Source organism: Microcebus murinus, chromosome X, assembly GCF_040939455.1.
Source record: "Microcebus murinus isolate Inina chromosome X, M.murinus_Inina_mat1.0, whole genome shotgun sequence".
NCBI classification, from domain to species: domain Eukaryota; kingdom Metazoa; phylum Chordata; class Mammalia; order Primates; family Cheirogaleidae; genus Microcebus; species Microcebus murinus.
Window position 1 is genome coordinate 79,998,391 of NC_134136.1, and position 23,835 is coordinate 80,022,225.

General features: G+C 53.5%; 1 protein-coding gene across 1 annotated transcript; it reads left to right on the top strand.

Moving 5' to 3' along the window:
- The first annotated feature begins 352 nt into the window (after positions 1-352).
- IL3RA (interleukin 3 receptor subunit alpha) lies at positions 353-23,835 on the top strand. Its single transcript, XM_012763662.3, has 13 exons — positions 353-542; positions 2,132-2,210; positions 3,072-3,168; positions 7,827-7,945; positions 11,395-11,509; positions 13,419-13,551; positions 13,645-13,829; positions 16,225-16,340; positions 18,678-18,704; positions 21,581-21,701; positions 22,064-22,169; positions 23,104-23,185; positions 23,575-23,835. Exons 3-13 carry the CDS (start codon positions 3,105-3,107, stop codon positions 23,650-23,652), a joined length of 1,146 nt encoding a protein of 381 aa, XP_012619116.1. The 5' UTR covers positions 353-542; positions 2,132-2,210; positions 3,072-3,104; the 3' UTR covers positions 23,653-23,835.

Sequence of the window (23,835 nt, forward strand, 5' to 3'; positions counted from 1 at the left end):
GACATGACCCCAGTAAACTGCACGCAGGCATGTCACGCAGGGCACGGGGGTCACCTCCCTGTCCCAGAGGGGGACGGGGCCCGGAGCACCCCTGGCACCCCCATCTATTCCTGCCCGTCGGGCTGCACGTCCCACAGCAGGAAGTTGAGCAACCGCGTTCGAGCGGCGGGCGGCGATTATAGCTATGGCTATAGGGGATACAGTGCCAGGAAAACTGGAACAGGAAACTGAGCCTTTCCGAAGAGGGTTTGCTCCGGGAAAGTCACCGGGGGTGACCCCGAGTCTCCGCCCCGCGGGGAGGGGTAAGGGGTCCGTGGCGGGCGCCTGTCATGCCGGGGCCCCCGTGGGTGTGGCTTTTGTGGGGTGGGGAGGCTGTGAAACAGCTGGGCACGGACACCGACTGAGCTTTCGTTTCTCTGTGGGGCGACTTCCTTTGGCCCCGGCGGGAAGACAGCTGGACGGCCGTCTCGGGGCTGGGCCCCCGGGAGCAACTGGACTCGAGCCACGAGAGCCACGTGGCGGGACTGTCATCCGAGTTCCAGGTGAGATCCCGGGTCCCAGGCGGGGTGAGTCTCCGGGTTTCCCTGGAGACTCAGGTCGGCCACAGCCCAGCCACCGGCCACGGGCATTTCTGCGTGGCCAGGCTTGGCTGCCACGTGCCGTCCGTGGGCAACACACGCCAGAGGCAAAGACTCGGCACCGAACGAGAGTGCTCGAGATCCCATCAGCGGTTTTTACGTTGGTTATAAGCTGGGGTGGTCCTGTTTAGGGGGCTCGGGTTAAATAGCGTATGGGATTAGAATGAATTTCACTGGTTTTATGGCTTTGTTTCCTTTGCATTCTTGAATGGGGCTCCCAGAAAATGTAGGCACGCAAGGCGGCGGTGGTTCTATTTTTGTCGGGTGGAGCTGGTCCTGCTGCCGGCTGGGGCGCTGGTTTGGGGCTGGGACCCCACCACCCAGGACAGAGTGTTTGTCGTTTGTGGCTCTCAAAGGTTAGGGAGACTCGAAATGCCCCAGACGGCAGGTCCCGGCCAGGCACCTGTAATCCTAGCACTCTCGGAGGCTGAGGCGGGAGGATTGCTCAAGGTCAGGAGTTCGAGACCAGCCTGAGGAAGAGCAAGACTCTTCTAAAAATAGAAGAGTCTCTACTAAAAATAGAAAGAAATTAATTGGCCAACTAAAATTATATAGGAAAAAATTAGCTGGGCATGGTGGCGCATGCCTGTAGTCCCAGCTACTCGGGAGGCTGAGGCAGGAGGATCGCTTGAGCCCAGGAGTTTGAGGTTGCTGTGAGCAAGGCTGACGCCACAGCACTCTAGCCCGGGTGACAGAGTGAGACTCTGTCTCAAAAAAAAAAAAAAAAAAAAAAAAAGCATCAAAATTTTATTTATGGCAACAAGGGGTTTGGAGGTGGCTCCTTAAATTTTGCACCTGCACGTCCCACCCTCCTTCCTCCCGGAGTCCCTGTGTGACAAGATGATTTCGGGGCCTGATAAAGAGTTCTGGGTCTCACCCACTGGGAGACGGGCCCCCTGTTCCGTAAGGGGCGGTTTTAGTGCCGGGGCACAGTGTCACACGTGTGTGAACGTTGGTCCCCGCAGGAGGCCTGCCTCTCCTACTGTGGCGGTGCTAAACCTCCTGGAGCCCCGGAGTGGGGAACCCCCATGGGGGCCTCGGCCTGGCAGGGGCTGGGGAGGGAGAGTTGCAGCCCGGCTCCTCGGCCCTGAGCCCGTCCCCCAAGGTGGGCGAAGCCCTGGGGCTCCTGGGGTGGCCTGTGTGGCAGCTCCGAGCTGGCTGCCAACCCCCTCGTGCCTCGACCCAGCAGAGGGGACCCAGGTATTGCTCTGCCTCCACCCTGAGGTCAAAGGGGCGCCCGAGGGGCATAGCAATGTCTGCAAAAGATAACTGGGGTGGGGCCCGGGGAGACCCTGGGGACCCCTGCCCCAGAGGGCGGCCGGACGCCCACGTGGGGGCCCCAGGAGCCAGCCTGCGGGCGAGCGCTTCGCAGGGACGCAGGGGGATTCCAGGCAGGGCCGCAGTGCCCGGTAACTCGGCCCACTTAGGAAGCTCCGCCCGCCGGGCTTTCGGGATTCTAACGAGGCTTTCCTTCCACTGTTTTGCCTTGACAGCGTTTCCTGGCCTGCAGCGTGGCGCGTGCTTTCCTGCCTTCCGGACAGGGCTGGAGCCAAGAGCGTGCTGAGCACCAGGGTGGGAGCTGTTCCGAAGCGGGCTGACACACAGACACGCACAGACACACACACAGGCAAACACGTGCGTGCGCACACTTGCACACACAAATGCACATGCATATGCACACATTTGTTCACACACGCATACACAAACATGCACATAGATGCACACACGTGTGCACACATGCACACGCATAAACAGGTATGTACACACATGTGTATCCACACACATGCATATTCGTGTGTGCACATGTGTGCACATGCAGATACACAGATGCACAGATACAAGCACACATGCAGATATTTATATACTTGTTTGCAAAATACAAACACATATATGCACACACATGAACTCACATACACGCGTGCACACATGTGCACACATGCATCCACATGCATCCACACTAGCAAACATGCATGGTCATGTACACATGTGTAGGCACATGGACACACATACATACACACATATACACAGGCGTGTACACATATACATCCATACAGTGCATATTCATGTATACACATGTGTGCAATGCAAGTAGACATGCTGTTTATATACATGTTTGCAAAATAGACATATGTATACACACGAGCACACATACATACATGCATTGGCACACTTGTATGCACGTGCATACTCACACATATGCATGCATGCATGTGCACATACAAACACACATGTATGCACATACACACTTGCACACCGGAACACACATGTAAGTCCACATGTGCGCAGTGCACATGGCACACACATGCTCCTGCGAGGCAGCCTCCCTCTGCAGGGAGCGCTGTGCACCCCGAGCGTCTTGCTCCCCAAGCTGTGCACCCCCACGGCCCCGGCAGCCCCGCGCTGCCCCTCACCGGCCCCCTCTGCCTCCCGCAGCACACGCCTGCTCCCGCGGTAGCCGCGGCCGCCATGGCCGCCCTCTGGCTCGCGATGCTGCTGACGCCGGCGTGCTGCCTGCTGCCCACCGGCCCGGGTAGGTGCGGGAGGGGACTGCGGGGGTCGGCGGGCCTGTCGCCGTGTGCGGTGAAACCTGTGCATGTCGAGACCACTGAGATTCGTGTGCAGTTGTCGGGAAGGACACAGAGACACCCCTGTGCCCCTGGCCACGTTCCCTGCAGGCCGGGGGACCTCCCTTTGGCTACCCTCCCTTTGCCATTATCCGTGGGCAGGAAACTGTGTTCGGCGTGTCCCGGCTTATTTCTGGGCAGGGTGGCGCGCAGACCCTTGTCGTGGGCTGCAGCGTCTCCCCAAGCCCCGTGTGGGCGTTCGAACCCCAGCACCTTCGAAGGTGGCTTTATTTGGAAATAGGGTCTTTGCAGATGTAGCCAGTCAAGTTTTAGATTTTTGTGTTTTTTAACTGAGAGAGAGCCTCGCTCTGCTGCCCGGGCTGGAGTGCAGTGGCGTCATCACAGCTCGCTGCAGCCTCCAAATCCTGGGCTCAAGCGATCCTCCTGCCTCAGCCTCCCAGAATGCTGGGACTACAGGCGTGCGCCACCATGCCCGGTTCATTCTTTCTATTTTTAGTAGAAACGGGGTCTCGCTCTTGCTCAGGCTAGTCTGGAACTCCTGACCTCAAGTGATCCTCCCTCCTCAGCCTCCCAGAGTGCTGGGATCACAGGCGTGAGCCACCGCGCCCGGCCAGTACTTAAGTTAAGATGAGTTCTTACTGGCCTAGAGTGACACCTGAATCCAACATGACTGGTATCTTTATAAAAAGGGGAAATCTAGACACAAAGGGAGGAGGCCCCGTGGAGGTGGAGGCAGAGAGCGGAGGGCTGAGGCTACAGCCAGGGGAAGCCAGCATTGCCGGCAGCCAACACAACCCAGGGGGACGGACGCGGGGACCAGGTCACCCCTTGGAGCCCCCAGACGGAAGCAGCCACGCCTTTTCCATCATGTCAGACTTCTGGCCGCCAGAGCCAAGCCCTGGGAGAGGAAATTTTTGTTCTTTCACTCCTCCCTGTTTGTGCTGCAGTATTACGGAAACCGACCAGCACACAAATAAATGTCTTTGTTTTGCCAAGCGGGCCCGGTGACGGGCTAGATAGGGTTCTCAGAAACCATGTCGAAATCCCAGTGCCCGGTGCTTACGAACGTGAACGTCTCCTTATTTGGAGACCGCGTCTCTGCAGATAATCAGGTTACGATAAAACGGTTAGAGGGGGCCCCACACCAGCACGGCCAGCCCCCGGGTCCGTGCAGACGACCGGGTTAGCGCAGAATCATTAGGGTGACACGCAGCCACCACCCCTATTAGGAGGGAGAAATTTGGACATAGGCATCACGCCATCGCTAAAACACGCGTGTGTTGAGGGGACCGCCCTGGGCTGGTTAGAGCAGCCGAGGGCAAAGGACAGGAGAGGTTCTCTCTATGGTCCAGAGGGAGGCCCCACGCGTGCCCGGTGAGAGAATCCACACGTCACACACGCTGAACCTCCGTGTCTGGGCACATCCAACCTCCCCACTATATATATATATATTTTTTATTTATTTATTTTGAGACAGAGTCTCCCTCTGTTGCCCGGGCTAGAGTGAGTTCCGTGGCATCAGCCTCACTCACAGCAGCCTCCAACTCCTGGGCTCAAGCGATCCTCCTGCCTCAGCCTCCCAAGTAGCTGGGACTACAGGCATGCGCCACCACGCCCGGCTAATTTTTTTTTTTTTCTATATATTTTTACCTGGCCAATTAATTTCTTTCTATTTTTTTTTTTTTTTTTTTTTTTTTTAGTAGAGACGGGGTCTCCCTCTTGCTCAGGCTGGTCTCAAACTCCTGAGCTCAAAGCGATCCTCCCGCCTCGGCCTCCCAGAGTGCTAGGATCACAGGTGTGAGCCACCGAGCCCGGCCTGCCTGGTACATTTTTACACGTCTCACTGAAGAGGGAAACATCTATGTCGTTCTAATATCCTCAGGTGAGGGAGGAAAATTTTAAAACCTGAAGGACAACATATGTTTGGGGGCAGCAATTTCATCCCACGCGCTCTCTCTCTCTCTCTCTCTCTCTCTCCACTGTGACATACATTTACAATGATGGGTGCAACAGCATCTCTTTAGCCTCCCGGTAACACACAGACTATTCAATCATCATGGTTAATAACGTGGGACAGACACAAACATTCCTTTTTAAAAAACAGCTGCTATTGCACATATGTTGTAAATTTAAGAAAAAAAATTAAAAAAATAAAAAATAAAATAAAAAACAGCTGCTGGGCCGGGCGCGGCAGCTCACGTCTATAATCCGAGCACCCTGGGAGGCCGAGGCGGGAGGATCGCTTGAGCTCAGGAGTTCGAGACCAGCCTGAGCAAGAGCGAGACACCCCGTCTCTACTAAAAACAGAAAGAAATTAATTGGCCAACTAAAAATATATAGAAAAAATTAGCCGGGCATGGTGGTGCATGCCTGTAGTCCCAGGAGGCTGAGGCAGGAGGATCGCTTGAGGCCAGGAGTTTGAGGTGGCTGTGAGCGAGGCTGATGCCATGACACTCTAGCCCGGGCGACAGAGCGAGACTCTGTCTCATAAAGAAAGAAAAAAAAAAAAAAAAAAAAAAAAACAGCGGCTGCAACTAAGCGCTATAAGCCGGGCAGCTCAAAAATCAGAAATGTATTGTTGTCTCACGGTTACAGTTTCTATGTTTGTCTGTACACAAGATATCATAAAATGTGCTAAAAAATACTTCCTGCTCCAACACTTATTCTATTTTAGTGAGGTTTGACACTGTTTTAGCAGAAGTAACAGTCAATTCTGAGGCATAAGAAGAACCCGCTAAATGGTACATTTGAAATTCTTATGAGAATTTTCTCTAGGATATTTTTTTTTTGAGGAATAAATTATCCTTATAAAGTTAGGAGGAAATAATGGCAGAGACTGAGATATTCGTACAGTTTGGTTCTTGCTTATAAAATCGAGGTTGTCGATCTTGATAAATAATCGTGATACGTATAAGTTTACAAACAGGCTTTGCCTCTGAGTTCTGTCTGAGTGACGGATCAAAGATAAAGGATTAAGAGATAACTGGCGCATATTCGTAGCTTTGGGTTACTGGCAAAAGGAGATTAAATTCCGTCTTCTGCATCTTTATCCCGAGTCGTTAATGGAATACATTCAGCCCCGTGATTGCTGAGGGAGACCTCCTTTGGATAGACACCCTGGTGCCAGTATGAACGTTTTGATCACACTTCAATATTTATCCAAATGTGCATGGTCTTGGGGGTTTTCCAACACTATGAGCATTGCTTAAACAGCACGAGAACTGTGTAAGAAAATGCATATGGTTGTGTAATGACCACCTCTCATCTTTTATGAAGTAAAGCAGTATATATACATAGCGCTATATATATATATGTGTGTGTGCTGAAGCAATATGTATTATAGTGTTATATATATGTGTGCTAAAGCAATGTATATAGTGCTATATATATATATTATGTGTGCTGAAGCAATATGTATATAGCACTACTGTATATATAAATGGCAATTTTTTTTTTATTTTTTTTTTGAGCCAGAGTCTCGCTTTGTCGCCCAGGCTAGAGCGAGTGCCGTGGCGTCAGCCTCGCTCACAGCAACCTCAATCTCCTGGGCTCAAGCGATCCTCCTGCCTCAGCCTCCTCCCGAGTAGCTGGGACTACAGGCATGCGCCACCATGCCTGGCTAATTTTTTCTATATATATTAGTTGGCCAATTAATTTCTTTCTATTTATAGCAGAGACGGGGTCTCGCTCTTGCTCAGGCTGGCCTCGAACTCCTGACCTCGAGCGATCCGCCCGCCTCGGCCTCCCAGAGAGCTAGGATGACAGGCGTGAGCCGCCCCGCCCGGCTAAATGGCAATTTTTAAACTGCCATTCGAAAATCACAGTCTGTGTGTGTAGGAGACCGAACCCAATGTCTGAGGCAGAGTTTGTTCTCGGTTCCCCGTGAAAACAGCAGCCTGTGAGGTGACCTAGGTGTGACAGGTGAGTATTGCATGAACAAGAACAGCACACTGGATGTATTCTGCTGACTTTTCTTCCCCCGACCGTTGGGAAGGTGATAACACACCTTCGCCAGGGAGACTAACCAGAGTGACCAGGTGCGATTGGTTCACGGCACCTGCCAGCTCAGGGCAGTCACCTGTCTGTGCCGAGCTCTGCCGCCTACCAAGGGAATTGGCTGACTCAGAGGGGCTGGGGGCAGGGAAGTGCCCATCAAGACGCTGTTTTGGCCAGGCGCGGTGGCTCACACCTGTCATTCTAGCATGCTGGGAGGCCGAGGCGGGAGGATCGCTCAAGGTTAGGAGTTCGAGACCAGCCTGAGCAAGAAAGAGCGAGACCCTGTCTCTACTAAAAAAAAAAAAAATAGAAAGAAATTAATTGGCCAACTGAAAATATATGTAGAAAAAACTAGCCGGGCATGGTGGTGCATGCCTGTAGTCTCAGCTACTCGGGAGGCTGAGGCAGGAGGATCGCTTGAGCCCAGGAGTTTGAGGTTGCTGTGAGCGAGGCTGACGCCACGGCACTCACTCTAGCCCGGGCGACAGAGTGAGACTCTGTCTCAAAAAAAAAAAAAAAAAAAAAAAGCACATAAATACGGTGTTTTAAGATTTGCGTGTCTCTCTCCTAACTCCTAAGGCTCATGCTAACTCTGTTAACGTTTTAGATCCAAACGCGCCGATCAAGAACTTGCGGATGGACCCGGAAACTAAACGGCTGACCTGGGACCTTAGTGGCAATGTCACCAGGATTAGTTGTACGAGAGAATCAAGACCACCCGTGCGGGTAAGCACATTCCCTCGGGTGGGCACGCTAGATGTTTCCGTGTTGTCCTTGGGGGACGGCCTCAGGACCGTCTGGGTTCTACATCCACACGGGCTGAGGGAGGTGGGGCGGGTCGCTCGCAGCACACGGGCTCAGGAATCTGAGATGGTGCACGCTCTCGAGGACGTGGCTGAGGTGTCACAGGTGCAGAACCCAACAACGGTACTCGGGAAGCCTGCTCCTCAGCCCCGATCCTTCCGGGTCCTCTATCTTGCCATCTTCTCCGGGGTGCAGGGGGCTAGGGGACGGTGCCCCGTCCCACGGTGAGGACCCGGCTGCTCACACCTCAGAGTGTCTCGCCGGACCAGAGCGAGCTTCCCCGAGAAGACAGCCGGTCTCCTCAGACTGCCGCCTGGGTTCCATACGACCCAAATCTCCAACCTTTCCTTAGTCAGCTTGGGGAGACACAACAGAGCCCCACGGACCGGGCGGCTTAACCAACAGACGTGTGCTCTCTCCCGTCCTGCAGGCTGGACGTCCCGGATGCAGGGGTCTCAGGGCTGCTTCCTCCTGGGTCCTCTCTCCTGGGCGTGTAGACGCCGTCTCCTCCCTGTGTCCTCCCGGGTCGTCCCTCTGTGCCTGTCTGTGTGCTCATCTCCTCTGCTTATAAGGACACCAGTCCTGTTGTATATTGGGACCCACCCTAGTGACCTCAGTTTACCTTAATTGCCTCTTTAAAGACCCGTCTCCAAACATATCCACTTTGAGGGCTAGGGCTTTTTAGTGTGTGCTTCTTTGGATGTTCCTTTTTGACAGCATCCTGTTCTTGTTTCATGGTTGAACTGTCTCTTCTTAGTGCTCTCAGAGAATCAGGGGTGAGTTTCAACAGGTTTTCTTCTCCACGCCTAATCTCCCGTTCCTCCCTTCCGGTTTTTTTTTTTTTTTTTTTCGTTCATTTTGTTTTGGCCTCTCTCTCTCTCTCACAGTGTGAGACCTTTCCCAGAAGTCTGACCACCTCTGACTGTCTGTTCACGTTAAGAGTGAGAACTAAAACTCTAACCACACAAGTTCTGAGCAAGCGGGCGGGGTGTGAGGTCTGAGGACCTCGCTCTCTGCTGACGACGTAGCTGAGCAATCGTGGAAGATCCCCTGACACCACATGAGTCATCTGAGGAAGTTTTATGTCAGCACCAAAAACGCACAAGTACGGCAGGTCCTCGAGTAGCACTGTTCCATTCCACGCCGTTTTGGCATAACATTGACAAGAAAAAAACAAAAATGTGGTTCCCGGCGGGGGCTGCTATCTGGGTTTGCACGTTCCGCACAAGATTATGTGGGTTTTCTTGGGGTGCCCCGGTTCCCCCCCACACATCCCAAAGCTGAGCCCATTAGGCGAATGGCTGGGTCTATATCACTCTAGTCTGAGCGAGCGTGGGTGTGTGCGTGAGCCCCCTGTGATGGGATCGTGCCCTTAAGTGGAATAACAGGGCAAATATCTTAACGTGTTTTTATTAATCTTTACTAAATGTAGGTATAGCTCGAGTCTATTTCGATGTTTAATGTTGGAAATGTTTTCGTCCTTATTTATAAGTTTGATGATTTTTTTTTTTTGTGACCAGAAAATAAGCCGTAGGAACTTGACCTCTTGTTTATATCAAATAGCCTACGACGGAATGGATTTTATCGTATTTATTCAATAGATGGATTTATTATATAAAATAAAATATATTTTGCTTAAAGCTGAAGTTTCTGAGAACCCATCGACAACACTAAATGAGGATTTGCTACGTACACGTTTTCTCATAGGCTCACGTGCGTTTTTTTCAGTAGGTTTTTAACCACCTCGGTAAGCACGGCGGTCTGTGCTGTGCATTGACAACGGGGCAGTCTTGCTCTTGGGTGACGAGGAAAGCTTGAAAGCACCGGAAGCTTGTTTCACTTTACAGGCAGCTTTGCTTGTCATGTCAATCCGAATATGTAACATAGGCATATATCTTTCCATTACGTTATTTTTAAATGTTCACAATGTTATTTTTATTTTATTTTATTTTATTTTGAGACAGAGTCTCGCTTTGTTGCCCAGGCTAGAGTGAGTGCCGTGGCGTCAGCCTCGCTCACAGCAACCTCAGACTCCTGGGCTCGAGCAATCCTCCTGCCTCAGCCTCCACCCGAGTAGCTGGGACTACAGGCACGCACCACCATGCCCGGCTAATTTTTCTATATATATATATCAGTTGGCCAATTAATTTCTTTCTATTTATAGTAGAGACGGGGTCTCGCTCTTGCTCAGGCTGGTTTTGAACTCCAACACAATGTTATTTTGATAAATGAAAAATTAGAAGAGTCGTATCACGGCTGTTGGCTAAAGTCGCTGTGCGCGTTCATCTGTGGCTGTCGGCGCTGGTCCCGAAGTGGTTAATAACTTGCCTGGTTGAGTTTTTCGTAGACTTGGTTAAATATATATTGTTTCTGTTTGTGTATACATTAATGCTCTTGCCTATTACCCCATGCAAGAGTTGATGTTCTGTTTTTTATTAAGCTATTACACAATGTGGGTACTGAGATTACATGTCACGATTCTGATAAATTTTTTCTATGAGGTTGTTTTCCTTTCATTTTTGCTTTTTTGCATAAGCTTCAATTCTTGTTTCACTGTCTTTCTATTTTTTCCTTTGTTATTTTTTTTATCATTCTATCCTTGGAAAAGTAACATCTCCCTGTATCTAGTCTTAAGTGGAATTATTTGTATACAAATCGGCGTACCTTTATTTAAAAAAAAAAATCTATGCCGGGCAAAGTGGCTCACGCCTGTAATCCCAGCACTCTGGGAGGCCGAGGCAGGCGGATCGCTCGAGGTCAGGAGTTCCAGACCAGCCTGAGCAAAAGTGAGACCCTGTCTCTACGAAAAATAGAAAGAAATTAATCGGCCAACTAAAAGTACATAGAAAAAATTAGCTGGGCATGGTGGCGCATGCCTGTAGTCCCAGCTACCCAGAAGGCTGAGGCAGGAGGATCGCTTGAGCCCAGGAGTTTGAGGTTGCTGTGAGTGAGGCTGACGCCACGGCACTCACTCTAGCCTGGGCAACAGAGCGAGACTCTGTCTCAAAATTAAAAAAAAATTAAAAAAAAAAGAGTTGATGTTCTGTTTTTTATTAAGCTATTATACAATGTGGATACCGAGATTACATGTCATGATTTTGATCAACATTTTCTATGAGGCTGTTTCCCTTTCATTTTTGCTTTTTTTGCATAAGCTTCAATTTTTGTTTCACTGTCTTTCAATTTTTTTCCTTTGTTATTTACCTTATGATTCTATCCTTGCAAAAGCAACATCTCCCTGTACTTAGTCTTAAGTGGAATTATTCATATACAAGTCATCGTACCTTTATTTTAAAAAAAAAAAATCGAAGCTTTAATATCAGGCGACGTATGTTACCTAAACAACAAGCACGCTCTCCTGTCTTTCTCAGGCGGTCAACAACAGCTATTGCTTCTTTGCGTGGAGCTCCCCGTGCAAAGCCACGAACTACACGGTCACGGTGACCCACCCGCCATTCTCCACGTGGATCCTGTTCCCCGAGCCAGGTGACGGGACGGGCTTATTACGTGTGCATTTCAGTCGGCGGCCCGCATGCTTAAGGTCAAAGTGGTCACCCATGCCTCGGAGGGACCTCCAAGGGTTCTTGCCGAGGGGAGGAAAAAGACAGCCCCGGGGGGCGGGGGGGAGGCACACGATGGCAGCTCGTAGAGATAACCATCTTGAAACGGCAACATTGTGGAAAGGAGAAACAGGCTCGTGACTGGCGGGGTTCAGCAGGGGCTGCAGGGAAGGAGGGAGGGAGGGGTGGCCCAAACCACGCACTTTGGGGAGATCTTGCAGGGATGAAACCGTGGATACCTTGAGCGTGTCCAGATCAGCTTCCCGGCTGAGCCGTTATGTTTTAATACCGTGTTTCCCCGAAAACAAGACAAGGTCTTCTATTTATTTCTCCTCAAGAAGACACTCTAGTAGGGCTTATTTTCAGGGGATGTGTTATTTATTTATTTTTTTTAAGTACGGTACAACCATCTACGTTGATTCAAACACAGTGAAGTCGTCTTCTTCTGGAACATCATCCTCACTCTCCAGACCCCGAATCCCATCCCGAATGTCTCGAGACTCTGTTTCCTTTACAGCCACCGGCCCCGATCTCTCCTGTGGAGCACTAGAGCTCTCACGGGGCGGATGAGAAGGGCTGCTCGTGTTCTTTCCCGCTCCGCGACGACACGCACGGGTTGTGCAGATGCACTGTGCAGCCATGCCCGTCACTAGGGCTGATTTTCATAGCCACGCCCATCACCAGGGCTGATTTTCATAGCCACGCCCACCACTAGGGCTGGTTTTCATAGCCACACCCATCACCAGGGCTGATTTTCATAGCCACGCCCATCACTAGGGCTGATTTTCATAGCCATGCCCATCACCAGGGCTGATTTTCATAGCCACGCCCATCACCAGGGCTGATTTTCATAGCCACACCCATCACCAGGGCTGATTTTCATAGCCACGCCCATCACTAGGGCTAATTTTCATAGCCACGCCCACCACTAGGACTGATTTTCATGGCCACGCCCACCACTAGGGGTGATTTTCATAGCCACGCCCACCACTAGGGCTGATTTTCATAGCCACGCTCACCACTAGGGCTTATTCTCATAGCCCTGCCCATCACTGGGGCTTATTATTTTCATAGCCACGCCCATCACTAGGGCTTATTCTTATAGCCATGCCCATCACTAGGGCTGATTTTCATAGCCACGCCCATCACCAGGGCTTATTTTCATAGCCACGCCCACCACTAGGGCTTATTTTCATAGCCACGCCCACCACTAGGGCTTATTTTCATAGCCACGCCCATCACTAGGGCTTATTTTCATAGCTATGCACAGGGCTGATTTTCGAGGTGGGGCGTCTATGGCGCACATGCTCAGACATCCTGCCAGGGCTTATTGTATGGGAAGGTCTTATTTTGGGGGAAACACGGAACTACAGCAATGCAGGACGTTCCCGGTGGGGGGAAACCGGGTAGAGGGCCTTGCGGGACGTCTTTGCGGTGTGTCTCACACCTGCGTGAGGATCCGCGGGGGAAACCGGGTAGAGGGCCTTGCGGGACGTCTTTGCGGGACGTCTCACACCTGCGCGAGGATCCGCGGGGGAACCCGGGTAGAGGGCCTTGCGGGACGTCTTTGCGGGACGTCTCACACCTGCGTGGGAATCCTCGGGGGAAACCGGGTAGAGGGCCTTGCGGGACGTCTTTGCGGGACGTCTCACACCTGCGCGAGGATCCGCGGGGGGAAACCGGGTAGAGGGCCTTGCGGGACGTCTTTGCGGGACGTCTCACACCTGCGCGAGGATCCGCGGGGGCCTGAGGACACAGAGCGCGACCCTCACGCGCGCGTCAGTTACTCTGCAGGGCTGCTGACTCGGTTTCGCCTTTTGCCCCGGGAAGCCCAGGCGACACACCCGGCGCAGCCGCGGAGAACCTGTCCTGCCGGGTGCACGACGTGGATGTCCTGACGTGCGCGTGGGCGGCGGGCCGGGCGGCCCCCCGGGACGTGCAGTACGAGCTCTACCTGGAGGACGGGAAGTAGGTGTGGGCCTGGGCGCGCGGGCGGCGGTCCGGGCGCGCGCAGGGGGGAGTCCCCCCCGGCTCATCCCCGCACCTGTCTACCTGCCGCAGGACCTTGGCGCGGCACAGGTGTGCGCGCTACAACACGGACGCCCGGGGAACACACGTGGGCTGTCGCTTCGACGACATCTCCAGAGTGTCCGGCTACCTCCAAGCCTTCCTGTTCGTGGTTACCGGCAGCAGCGGAGCCGCCCGCGTCCCCTGCACGGAGATTTTCAAGCCGCTGTGTGAAATCGGTGAGTGAGGGCAGGCCGCATCTTCCTCACCGCCTGCACCTCCTTCAGCTCCGGGGTGCTGCTGCTGCTGCCGCCGCCCGAGCTCGGGCTGCCGTCCTGGATGCCGCGCACGGGGCGGCTGGTAAACAGCAGGCGCCCACTGCTTGCAGCTCTGCAGGCTAGAAGAGCGAGATCCCGGCGTGGCAGGGGCCGTGTCCGGCGGGGACTCACCTCCTGGTTCACAGACGGCGCCTTCTCGCTGTGTCCTCACGTGGTGGAAGGGGCGAGGAGGGAGCTCTCTGGGGTCCCTTTTATTATAAGGACCCTGGTCCCATCCGGGAGGCTCCACCCTCAGGACCCCGTCACCTCCCAGAGGCCCCACCTGCCAACACCATCTCCTTGGGGGTGAAGGCTTGAACATGGGAATTTTGGAACGGACACACTTGGTTTATAGAACTATCTTAGGAAAGTTTTTTTTTTTTCTTTGAGACAGAGTTTCACTCTGTTGCCCAGGCTAGAGTGAGTGCCATGGCGTCAGCCTCGCTCACAGCAACCTCAGACTCCTGGGCTCAGGCAATCCTCCTGCCTCAGCCTCTCAAGTACCTGGGACTACAGGCATGCGCCACCATGCCCGGCTAATTTTTTTGTATATATATTTTTAGTTGTCCAATTGATTTCTTTCTATTTCTAGTAGAGACCGGGTCTCTGCTCAAGCTTGTTTCGAACTCCTGACCTCGAGCAATCCGCCCGCCTCGGCCTCCCAGAGTGCTAGGATTACAGGCGTGAAGGAAAGTTGTTTCTTAGTTCTGTTCTCTGTCTCTGTCTCCCCTACCCCCCTAACTTCCATCTGTGTCTCCTCTTCTGTCCCTTGTAAGGACACTGGGCACTGGATTCAGGGACCACCCTAATCCAGGGGGTTCCCACCTTGGGGTCCTTCACCAAGTGTCTCTGCTAAGATCCCTATTTCCAAATAATTTCTCTTTTTAGGTTCTGGGCATTAGCATGAGGGCACATCTTGGTGGAGTCGGGGAAGGCACAGTTTGATCTACGACAGGCATATCCAGCTCTTTATACAGGCTCCAGGGGAGGCTCCTTCCCGCCTCTCCCGGCTCCCGGGGGCTCCAGGCGTCCCTGGGCTTGTGGCCGCAGCCTCACTCCCGCCTCTGCCTCCTCCGTCTGCCTCCACGTGGCTTCTCCCCCGCGTCTGTGTCTTCCCTAACCACACTGCCCGTTGGATTCAGGGCTCAGAAGGATCTTCTCTTAAGGTCCTTAACTTAATTCCATCTACAACAACCCTATTCCCAAATAAGCTCCGATTTGCAGGTTCCAGGTGGGTAAGTGTTTTCGGGGGGACACCAATTCACCCTGCCACAGAACTGTCTGCAGAGGTGCTGGCCAGTCTCCCCTTGGTCCCGGACACCCCCCTCACCCAGAGCCGTGGGCCCACTGGGCCTCCAGGCCTGTCACGCGGGATCGGGGGCGTCATGTGGTGGCCAAGGCCCCCTCAGCTACCTGCAGGCAGGCAGGCAGGGAGTGTGGTCCTGGCAGCTGCCTTCACCCCTCACCACTGCTAGGGGCTCCTGCTCTCAGCCAGACCTGCACGTGCAGGACTGGACATGCCTCTGGGTAAACTGAGGCAGGCGTGGAATCCATGGTGCATGAATTAGCAAAAGGGGGAAGCAAAGTGGATAGATATTCTGGGAGCCGCCCCATCAAGTAAGAAGGCGGACGCACAGTTTGCTGAAGGAAGCTTTTTAATTTTTTTAGACAGATTCTCACTGTGTCACCCGGGCTAGAGTGAGTGCCGTGGCGTCAGCCTCGCTCACAGCAACCTCCAACTCCTGGCCTCAAGCGATCCTCCTGCCTCAGCCTCCAGAGTAGCTGGGACTACAGGCATGCACCACCATGCCCAGATAACTTTTTCTTTTTCTATATGTTTTTACTTGGCCAATTAATTTCTTTCTGTTTTTATAGTAGAGACGGGGGTCTCGCTCTTGCTCAGGCTGGTCTCCAACTCCTGAGCTTGAGCGATCCTCCCACCTCGGCCTCCCAGAGTGCTGGGATGACAGGCGTGAGCCACCGCGCCCGGCCCTGAAGGGAGCTTTTTTGGGGAGGGTCTCCTGGGGCAGCCGGGGTCTCCAGACCTGGTTTCACGTCTGAGGCTCAGACGCTAATGGTCCCAACATGGGTGTGTCCTGCGTCTCTCTCTCTCTCTCTCTCTCTCTCTCTCTCTCTCTGTTAGTGTTTCTGCCCATTGTTCTTCCACCCCGGAAGGGCCTTCTCCCCTCTGCCCCCATCTCCCACCCCCAGATTCGTACAAGGCAGATTTTAAAGTGTCTCCACAAAAAAAAAAAATTATTTTTTTGGGTTTACTCATAGAAGTTTTTTCTTCCCCTCCCCCTGCCCCCCATCCTAGAGAAATTAACTCCTCCCAACATTACCGCCGAGTGTAATCAAACGCATGCTTTCATGGAGTGGAAAATGTTAAGCCATTTCAATCGCGATTTTAACTACGAACTTCAGATACAGAAGGTAAAGTCTGGCTCAACAACCTGCGCTCCAGGGAGGGGCTTGGGGTAGGTAGGCAAAGTCTCCTCGGATAGGACATAAAAAGTATGAAACACGAAAAGTTTCGTAAAGGGGGCTTTAGCAAAACTAGAGATGTTGACTGGTTAAAGGTACCATTGAGAAACGGAAGGGCCTGTAACCCTAGCACTCTGGGAGGCCGAGGTGGGAGGATTGCTCGAGGTCAGGAGTTCGAAACCAGCCTGAGCAAGAGCGAGACACTGTCTCTACTAAAAATAGAAAGAAATTAATTGGCCAACTAAAAATATATGGAAAACATTAGCCAGGCATGGTGGCACATGTCTGTAGTCCCAGCTACTTGGGAGGCTGAGGCAGGAGGATCTCTTGAACCCAGGAGTTTGAGGTTGCTGTGAGTGAGGCTGATGCCACGGCACTCTAGCCTGGGCAACAGAGTGAGACTGTCTCAAAAAAAAAAAAAAATAAGAAAAGAAACGGAAAGGCCAGGTATGGTGTGTCACAACTGTAAATCTTGCACTCTGAGAGGCTGAGGCGGGAGGATGAGTTGAGGCCAGGAATTTGAGACAAGCCTAGCAACATAGTGAGACCCTATCTCTAGGAAAAATTTTTAGAAAGTGTCAAGGAAGAAAGGAAATTGAAAAGAAAGAAAGAAACCAAAAAGGCAAGCTGTAGAATGGAAAGAAATATGCAAAATATTACTATATACGTCCGGTAAAGAACTTATATTTAGGATAGGAAAAAAAATGGGCAATCCAGTTAAATGAGGTCTACAGGGGGAAAAAATGGGCAAATGGTTTAAACATATTCCCTCCCCACCAAACATTTTTAACGGGCAATAAACACATGAACACGTTCAATGCCCTTAGTCATCAGACACACGCAAATCGACACCCCACTGCACGCCCATTAGGTCGGGTGAAATGGAAAGCAAGCACTGGCAAGGACAAAGTCGGCGATTTCCTTGGTGGGGTGAGCCTGGGAGCAATGAGTGGTTTCACCGTGTGCCCCATTTGGCAAAGCTCAGCAAATCATACAGCAGCCTAGCTCACTGCAGCCTCCAACTCCTGGGCTCAAGGGATCCTCCTGCCTCAGCCTCCCCAGTAGCTGGGACTACAGGCGTGCACCACCACGCCCGGCTAATTTTTCTATTTTTAGTAGAGACGGGGTCTCACTCTTGCTCAGGCCGGTCTCAAATTTCTGACCTCAAGCCATCCTCCTGCCTTGGCCTCCCAGAGTGCTGGGATTTCAGCCATGAGCCTCCTCAACCAGCCCAAAGCGAGCACTTTAAACATGCAGTACTCTATGTAAATTATACCCAAGTAAAAAATTTTTTAAATTTAAAACATTATCAACTATTTTTGAGCTAATCAGTATTTTATACTGAATGGTTTATTTTTTTGTTTATTATACTTATTGATTTATTATTTTTAATTACTGATTCTTTTATACTCAATTTTTCCATAAATGTAAAACTGCCCCCCAAAAAGTCTATTAATGTGAAAAAAAGCCCAAGAATTTTTGAGCTAATTGATATTTTATACTCATTTATATTTATGTATTATGTTTATTTATTTATTGCATTTATTTTTTGTGTGCAATAATTACTTTGGACTCAATGTTTCTGTAAATCTAAAATTGCTTTAAAAAAGAGCCTATTAATTTTTTTAAATGATCAGTTATTTTCAAGCTAATTGATATTTTATACTCCATTATTTACTTATATGTATTACATTATTCATGTATTACTATTATTATTATTTATACTCAGTCCCTAATTATTTTATAATTAAATGTTTTACTTTATTTCTTACTTTTAGTTATTTATGTTGTATTTATTTATTTCTTATACTCAAATAGTCATTATTTTATACTCAATTTTTCTGTAAACCTAAATCTGCTAGAAGTGTTTTTTTATATATATATATTACCAAGTATTTTTTAGCTAATTAGTATTTTTATATGGTTTTGTTTTCTGGATGGATACAGAACAAACTTCTTTTTTTTTTTTTTTTCAAACAAGTCAGTTGTCTGACAGAACAAACTTCTTTCTCTCTCTGGTGGATTAGAGGCTGCGGGGCAAAGCTGCAGCACGAGGTGGAGTCGTAGCCAGGCTTTAAGTCTGGTGCAGCAGCCGCCCTCCCTGCTGGCCCAGTGTAGACTGCCAGTGGCCCATGAGAAACGTTTTCTCAGGCACCCCCTGCCACCCGGGACCTTCTGAAAGCCCCCACGGCTTCCCTGGTTTCCTGGCAGAGACATCCTGGTGTGAGGAAGGGGGCCAGGAAGGAGTCCCGGCGCTGAAAGGCTTGTCTGATTTGTGTCTTGCAGAGCGCGGGGGCTGCAGCCATGGAAACGGTGAGTGTCCCGGCCCCGCACTTTGTCCTCTGCATCCCCACGGGGAGGGGCGGGGACACGGAGCCTCAGATATGCCGCGCCAAGCACGACAGCCTGCTGGGTGCCACCCAAGCTCGGTGCACCCTAGTCCGGTGGTGGCCGGGGCCAGGTGGCCGGCAGAAGCAAGCCGCCCCATGGGGGCTCTGCCCTGCACAGGCAAAGGGTTGCACCCAGGCGGCCCATGCACTGGGGGAGCGCCCCAGGCCTGCCCGCGGTGAGCCCCCCGATGGCCCCTGCACTCGGAGAAGACAAGTCTAGATAAAGGGCTTCCCTCTCGCTCTTCTTCTCTGCATGTCTCTGTCTCTTTCTCTCCCTGTCTCTCACTTTTCCTCTCTCTGCATGTCTCTGTCTCTCTGTCTTCCTCTCTCTGCATGTCTCTGTCTCTTTTTCTCCCTGTCTCTCTCTCTCTGCATGTCTCTGTCTCTCTCTCTCCCTGTCTCTCTCTTCTTCTCTGCATGTCTCTGTCTGTCTATCTTTCTGTCTGTCTCTCCCTCTCTCTTCATGTCTCTGTCTTTCTCTCCCTGTCTCTCTCTTTTCCTCTCTCTGCATGTCTCTGTCTGTCTCTTTCTCTCTGTCTTCCTCTCTCTGCTGTCTCTGTCTCTTTCTCTCCCTGTCTCTCTCTCTGCATGTCTCTCTTTCTCTCCCTGTCTATCTCTCTCTTCTTCTCTCTATGTCTCTGTCTCTCTCTTCATGTCTCTGTCTCTCTCTTCATGTCTCTGTCTCTCTCTCGCTGTCTCTCTCTTTTCCTCTCTGCATGTCTCTGTCTGTCTCTTTCTCTATATATATCTCTCTGTCTTCCTCTCTCTGCATGCCTCTATCTCTTTCTCTCCATCTCTCTGTCTCTTTCTCTCCCTGTCTGTCTCTCTCTTCTGTCTCTGTCTGTCTCTCTCTTCCTCTCTCTTCATGTCTGTCTCTTTCTCTCCCTATCTGTCTCTTTGTCTCTCTCTCTTCCTCTCTCTGCATGTCTCTGTTCTTTCTCTCCTTGTCTGTCTCTCTCTCTCTTCCTCTCTCTGCACGTCTGTCTGTCTTGCTCTCCCTGTCTCTCTCTCTTCCTCTCTGCATGTGTCTGTCTTTCTCTTTCTCTCCCTGTATCTCTCTCTCTCTCTCTCTCTCTGTTTCTCTGTCTTCCTTTCTCTGCATGTCTCTGTCTCTTTCTCTCCCTGTCTGTCTCTCTCTCTGTGTGTCTGTTTCTCTGTCTCTCTCTGTGTGTCTCTGTTTCTCTGTCTCTCCCTCCCTCTCTCTCTCTGCCTGTCTCTGCCGCCCTCGGCCCTCACGCGCCCAGTGAGGAGGTGGCCCCTTGGCAGGCAAGTGCTTTCTGCAGTCACTGCCCGCTCGCCTCTGTAATCCACACCCCCTCCAGAACTACATGCCCAGAGCCACCTTCATGACAGGCCACGACGGGGTCTACCGGGGCCCCACCTGTGCCACCCCCACCCAGGGACGACCGTAGACATCGCCGTGCCTGGCCGGCAGCCTCCATGTTTGAGCACCTCTAGGTGCCTGGAGCTGTCACGTGGCCCTAACCCTGTTTCCACACGAGGTCCCTGGCACAGGCTGTGAAGATCGGGATGCGGACTTGTCTTTTAGGGAACCACAGTACCACCCTCTATAGTTGCATCCAGTTCTCTCTGCAGGCTCCAGGGGAGGCTCCTTCCCGCCTCTCCCGGCTCCCGGGGGCTCCAGGCGTCCCTGGGCTTGTGGCCGCAGCCTCACTCCCGCCTCTGCCTCCTCCGTCTGCCTCCACGTGGCTTCTCCTCCACGTCCGCGTCCCCTCTGCCGTCTCTCACGGGGACGCCTGTCGTTGCATTTAGGGCCCTCCCTGATCCAGGGTGGTCTCATCTTTAGATCCTTGACTAATCACATCTGCAGAGACCCTATTTCCAAATATGCTTGCGACACTTACCATCCTTCCTGTGGCTGCTTTAACAAACCACTGTAAACCACGTGGCTTAAACGGCAGAAATCTATGCTGTCCGGTCCCGGAGCCCGGGGGTGTGGGACGCAGGGGTCTCGGGGCCGCGCTCCCTCCACGGGCTCCAGGGGAGGCTCCTTCCCGGGCCTCCCTGCAGTCTTCACGCCACGTCCTCAGGCGTGCTCGCCTTTGTCTAATTTCCCTTAATAAAGACACCAGTTGTATTAGATTCAAGACGTCCTCATCCTAAGTAATTCCATCCGCAATCACCCTACGTCCAAAGGCGGCCCCGTTCTGAGGTCGTGGGGGGCCTGGACTCCCCACTCGAGTTTGGAGAGGGGCACGTTTCAGCGCATACTCCTGCGCCTGCCCGCCAGGAACGGCCTTTTCTACCTGATTTTTTATTTATTTATTTATTTATTTTTGAGACAGAGTCTCACTTTGCTGCCCAGGCTAGAGTGAGTGCTGTGGCGTCAGCCTCGCTCACAGCAACCTCCAACTCCTGGGCTCAAGCGATCCTCCTGCCTCAGCCTCCCCAGTAGCTGGGACTACAGGCATGCGCCACCATGCCCTGCTAATTTTTTTTCTGTATATATTAGTTGGCCAATTTCTTTCTATTTATAGTAGAGACGGGGTCGCTCTTGCTCAGCCTGGTCTCGAACTCCTGACCTCAAGCGATCCTCCCACCTCGGCCTCCCTAGTAGCTGGGACTACAGGCATGCGCCACCGCTCAGGCTAATTTTTTCTATATATTCTTAGCTGTCCAATTCATTTCTTTCTATTTTTAGTAGAGACGGGGGTCTCTCTCTCGCTCAGGCTGGTTTCGAACTCCTGACCTCAAGCGATCAGCCCGCCACGGCCTCCCAGAGTGCTGGGATGACAGGCATGAGCCACCGCGCCCGGCCTATTTTTTTTCTTTTTTAAGGTAAACGTGAAAGAACACACCTCCTTCATGCTCCCCAATCCTGGCTCCTACACGGTGAGAATCAGAGTGCGGGAGGAGTTTAACCGACTCCTGAGCGAGTGGAGTGCGCCCCGGCGCTTTGGTGAGTGCACGCCCTCCGCGCGCGCCTGGTGCCAGGGTGGGAGCCGCGCGCCCCCGGGTGGGGGACCCGGAGCCCCCTGCACGCAGCCAGGGTGGGAGAGTAGCCGGCTTCTCACTGCGGGTCCTCCGCGCTCCAGAGGAGGGGCCCCCCTTCCCTGCGCCCCTGTGCGTCTGGACCCCACAGAGGACCCTGAGCGTGCGGGCGAGGCCGCGCTGCGCTCTTACCCACGCGGGGTCCACGTGGGAAACCAGACCGGCCCTCTCACTGCCGGGCTGGCCGCGCCCCTCGCTGCCCGGCTGGGCCCAAGCACCCCTGGACACCCTAGGGCGGTCCCAGACGTGACCTTTCGCCCCCACCCCCAGTGTGTGACCCAGAGGAGGACGCGCACACCCGTTCCTTGCGGACATCACTGCTGGCCGTGCTGGGCGCGCTGCTGGCCCTGCTGCTGGCGCTGCTCGTCTGCAGACGGTGAGCGCGCACCGCCCTCGCTTGGGTGTTCCGGCACTTCCGGGAAGCTGCGTGGTCTGGGCAGCCCGCGATTCCCCGTAGGGCCCCACTGCCCAATTCCTGTACACCCAGAAGCTCCCGGCGGGGACATGGGTGTCCCCTGGTGGAGGCAGGGGCAGAGAGGTGGGAGGGCAGAGGACCTTCACTTCTGGTCTGGGGCACCTGGGCTAAGGTCACAGCCTGGACAGAAGGGCAGGAGCTGTGAGGGGGCACACCCGTTGTCGGGAAGGACCCGGGTGATCACAGGAGGTGACTCCTCCCTGCGGGGCTTCCTGCCTGGTCATCTCTCAAATGGGCTCCGTGGCAGAAGGATAGTGAACCCTTCACCCAAGATCCTGACCCAGAGTTTATGCAACGGTCACCAGGAGCCAGCTCCCCTAACCCTAATGACCACCAGGTGTCAGCTCACCCTAACCCTAACCCTAACAACCACGAGGTGCCAGCTTACCGTAACCCTAATCACCACCGGGTGCCACCACACCCTAACCCTAATCACCACCGGGAGCCAGCTCACCCTAACCCTAACGACCAGCAGGTGCCAGCTCACCCTAACCCTAATCATCACCGGGTGCCAGCTCACCCTAACCCTAATGACCAGCAGGTGCCAGCTCTCCTAGCCCTAATCACCACCGGGTACGGGCGCTCTGCCCCGCCGGTGCCACACACCACGAAGTGCTCTGCGCCTTGGGTCCCCCCCTCCCGCTCCCGCTGGGCCTCCCAGGAGCACTGAGGCCGAGCTGGGCCTCGGGGCGGGACGACAGCGACCCCTCCCGCAGCGGTCGGAGTCTTTATCCCGTGCGACCTGGCTGCGGCTGTCAGCACACACTGCGTCCCCGCCCAGCAGCCCGGCGGCGGTGCTGGCTCCCGGGCACCGAACGTCTCCTCCCTCCCCCAGGTTCTCGCTGATGCAGAGACTCTTGCCCCCCATCCCCCGCATGAAGGACCCCATCGGCGACGACTTCCCGCACGACAAGCTGGTACGCTGTGCGCACTGCCGTCACGGGGTCCCGGGGACTCGGGTGGCCTCGGCCTGGCCCGGAGGCGGGGCGCGGGGGACGGCTGCAGGACGCGGGTCCCGAGAGGCCAGGCTCCCCGCCCGGAGCACGGCCGTCCCCGAGCCCTGGTCCCCACCCCCACACACCCTCCCCCCCCCCCCGCGAGCGCCCCGGCCCCCCGTCACGAGCGCAGCCGTCCCTGGTCCCCCCTACCGCGAGCACCGCCGTCCCCGGGCCTGGTCCCCCCGCGGGTGGGGCCGGGAGCCCCAGGCCAGCGCGGACAGGGTGTCTCGGGCCGCTGCGACTTTGGGAAACGGAGTCGCCCCCCTGTGTGGGGCGCAGCGACTCACAGAGGCCCCCTCGCCGCGCAGATGCCCTGGGAGGCCAGCAGAGAGGACGCGGAGGAGGACTGCGCGGTGGCGGAGGTGCAGCTCGCGAAGGAGACGTGACGCGGCCGCGGGGCCGCCTCCTCCGCAGGGCCCGCAGGCGGGGGCCAGGCGGGGGCCGCGAGGGGACTGCCGCGGAGGGGGCGACAGCGGGCCGCGCCAACGCCATGCAGTCAGGAGGCGCCACCGGGGACAGAGAAAACTTTGGTGCTGGGGTTCCCCAAATAAAGCGTTTTTCACACACTC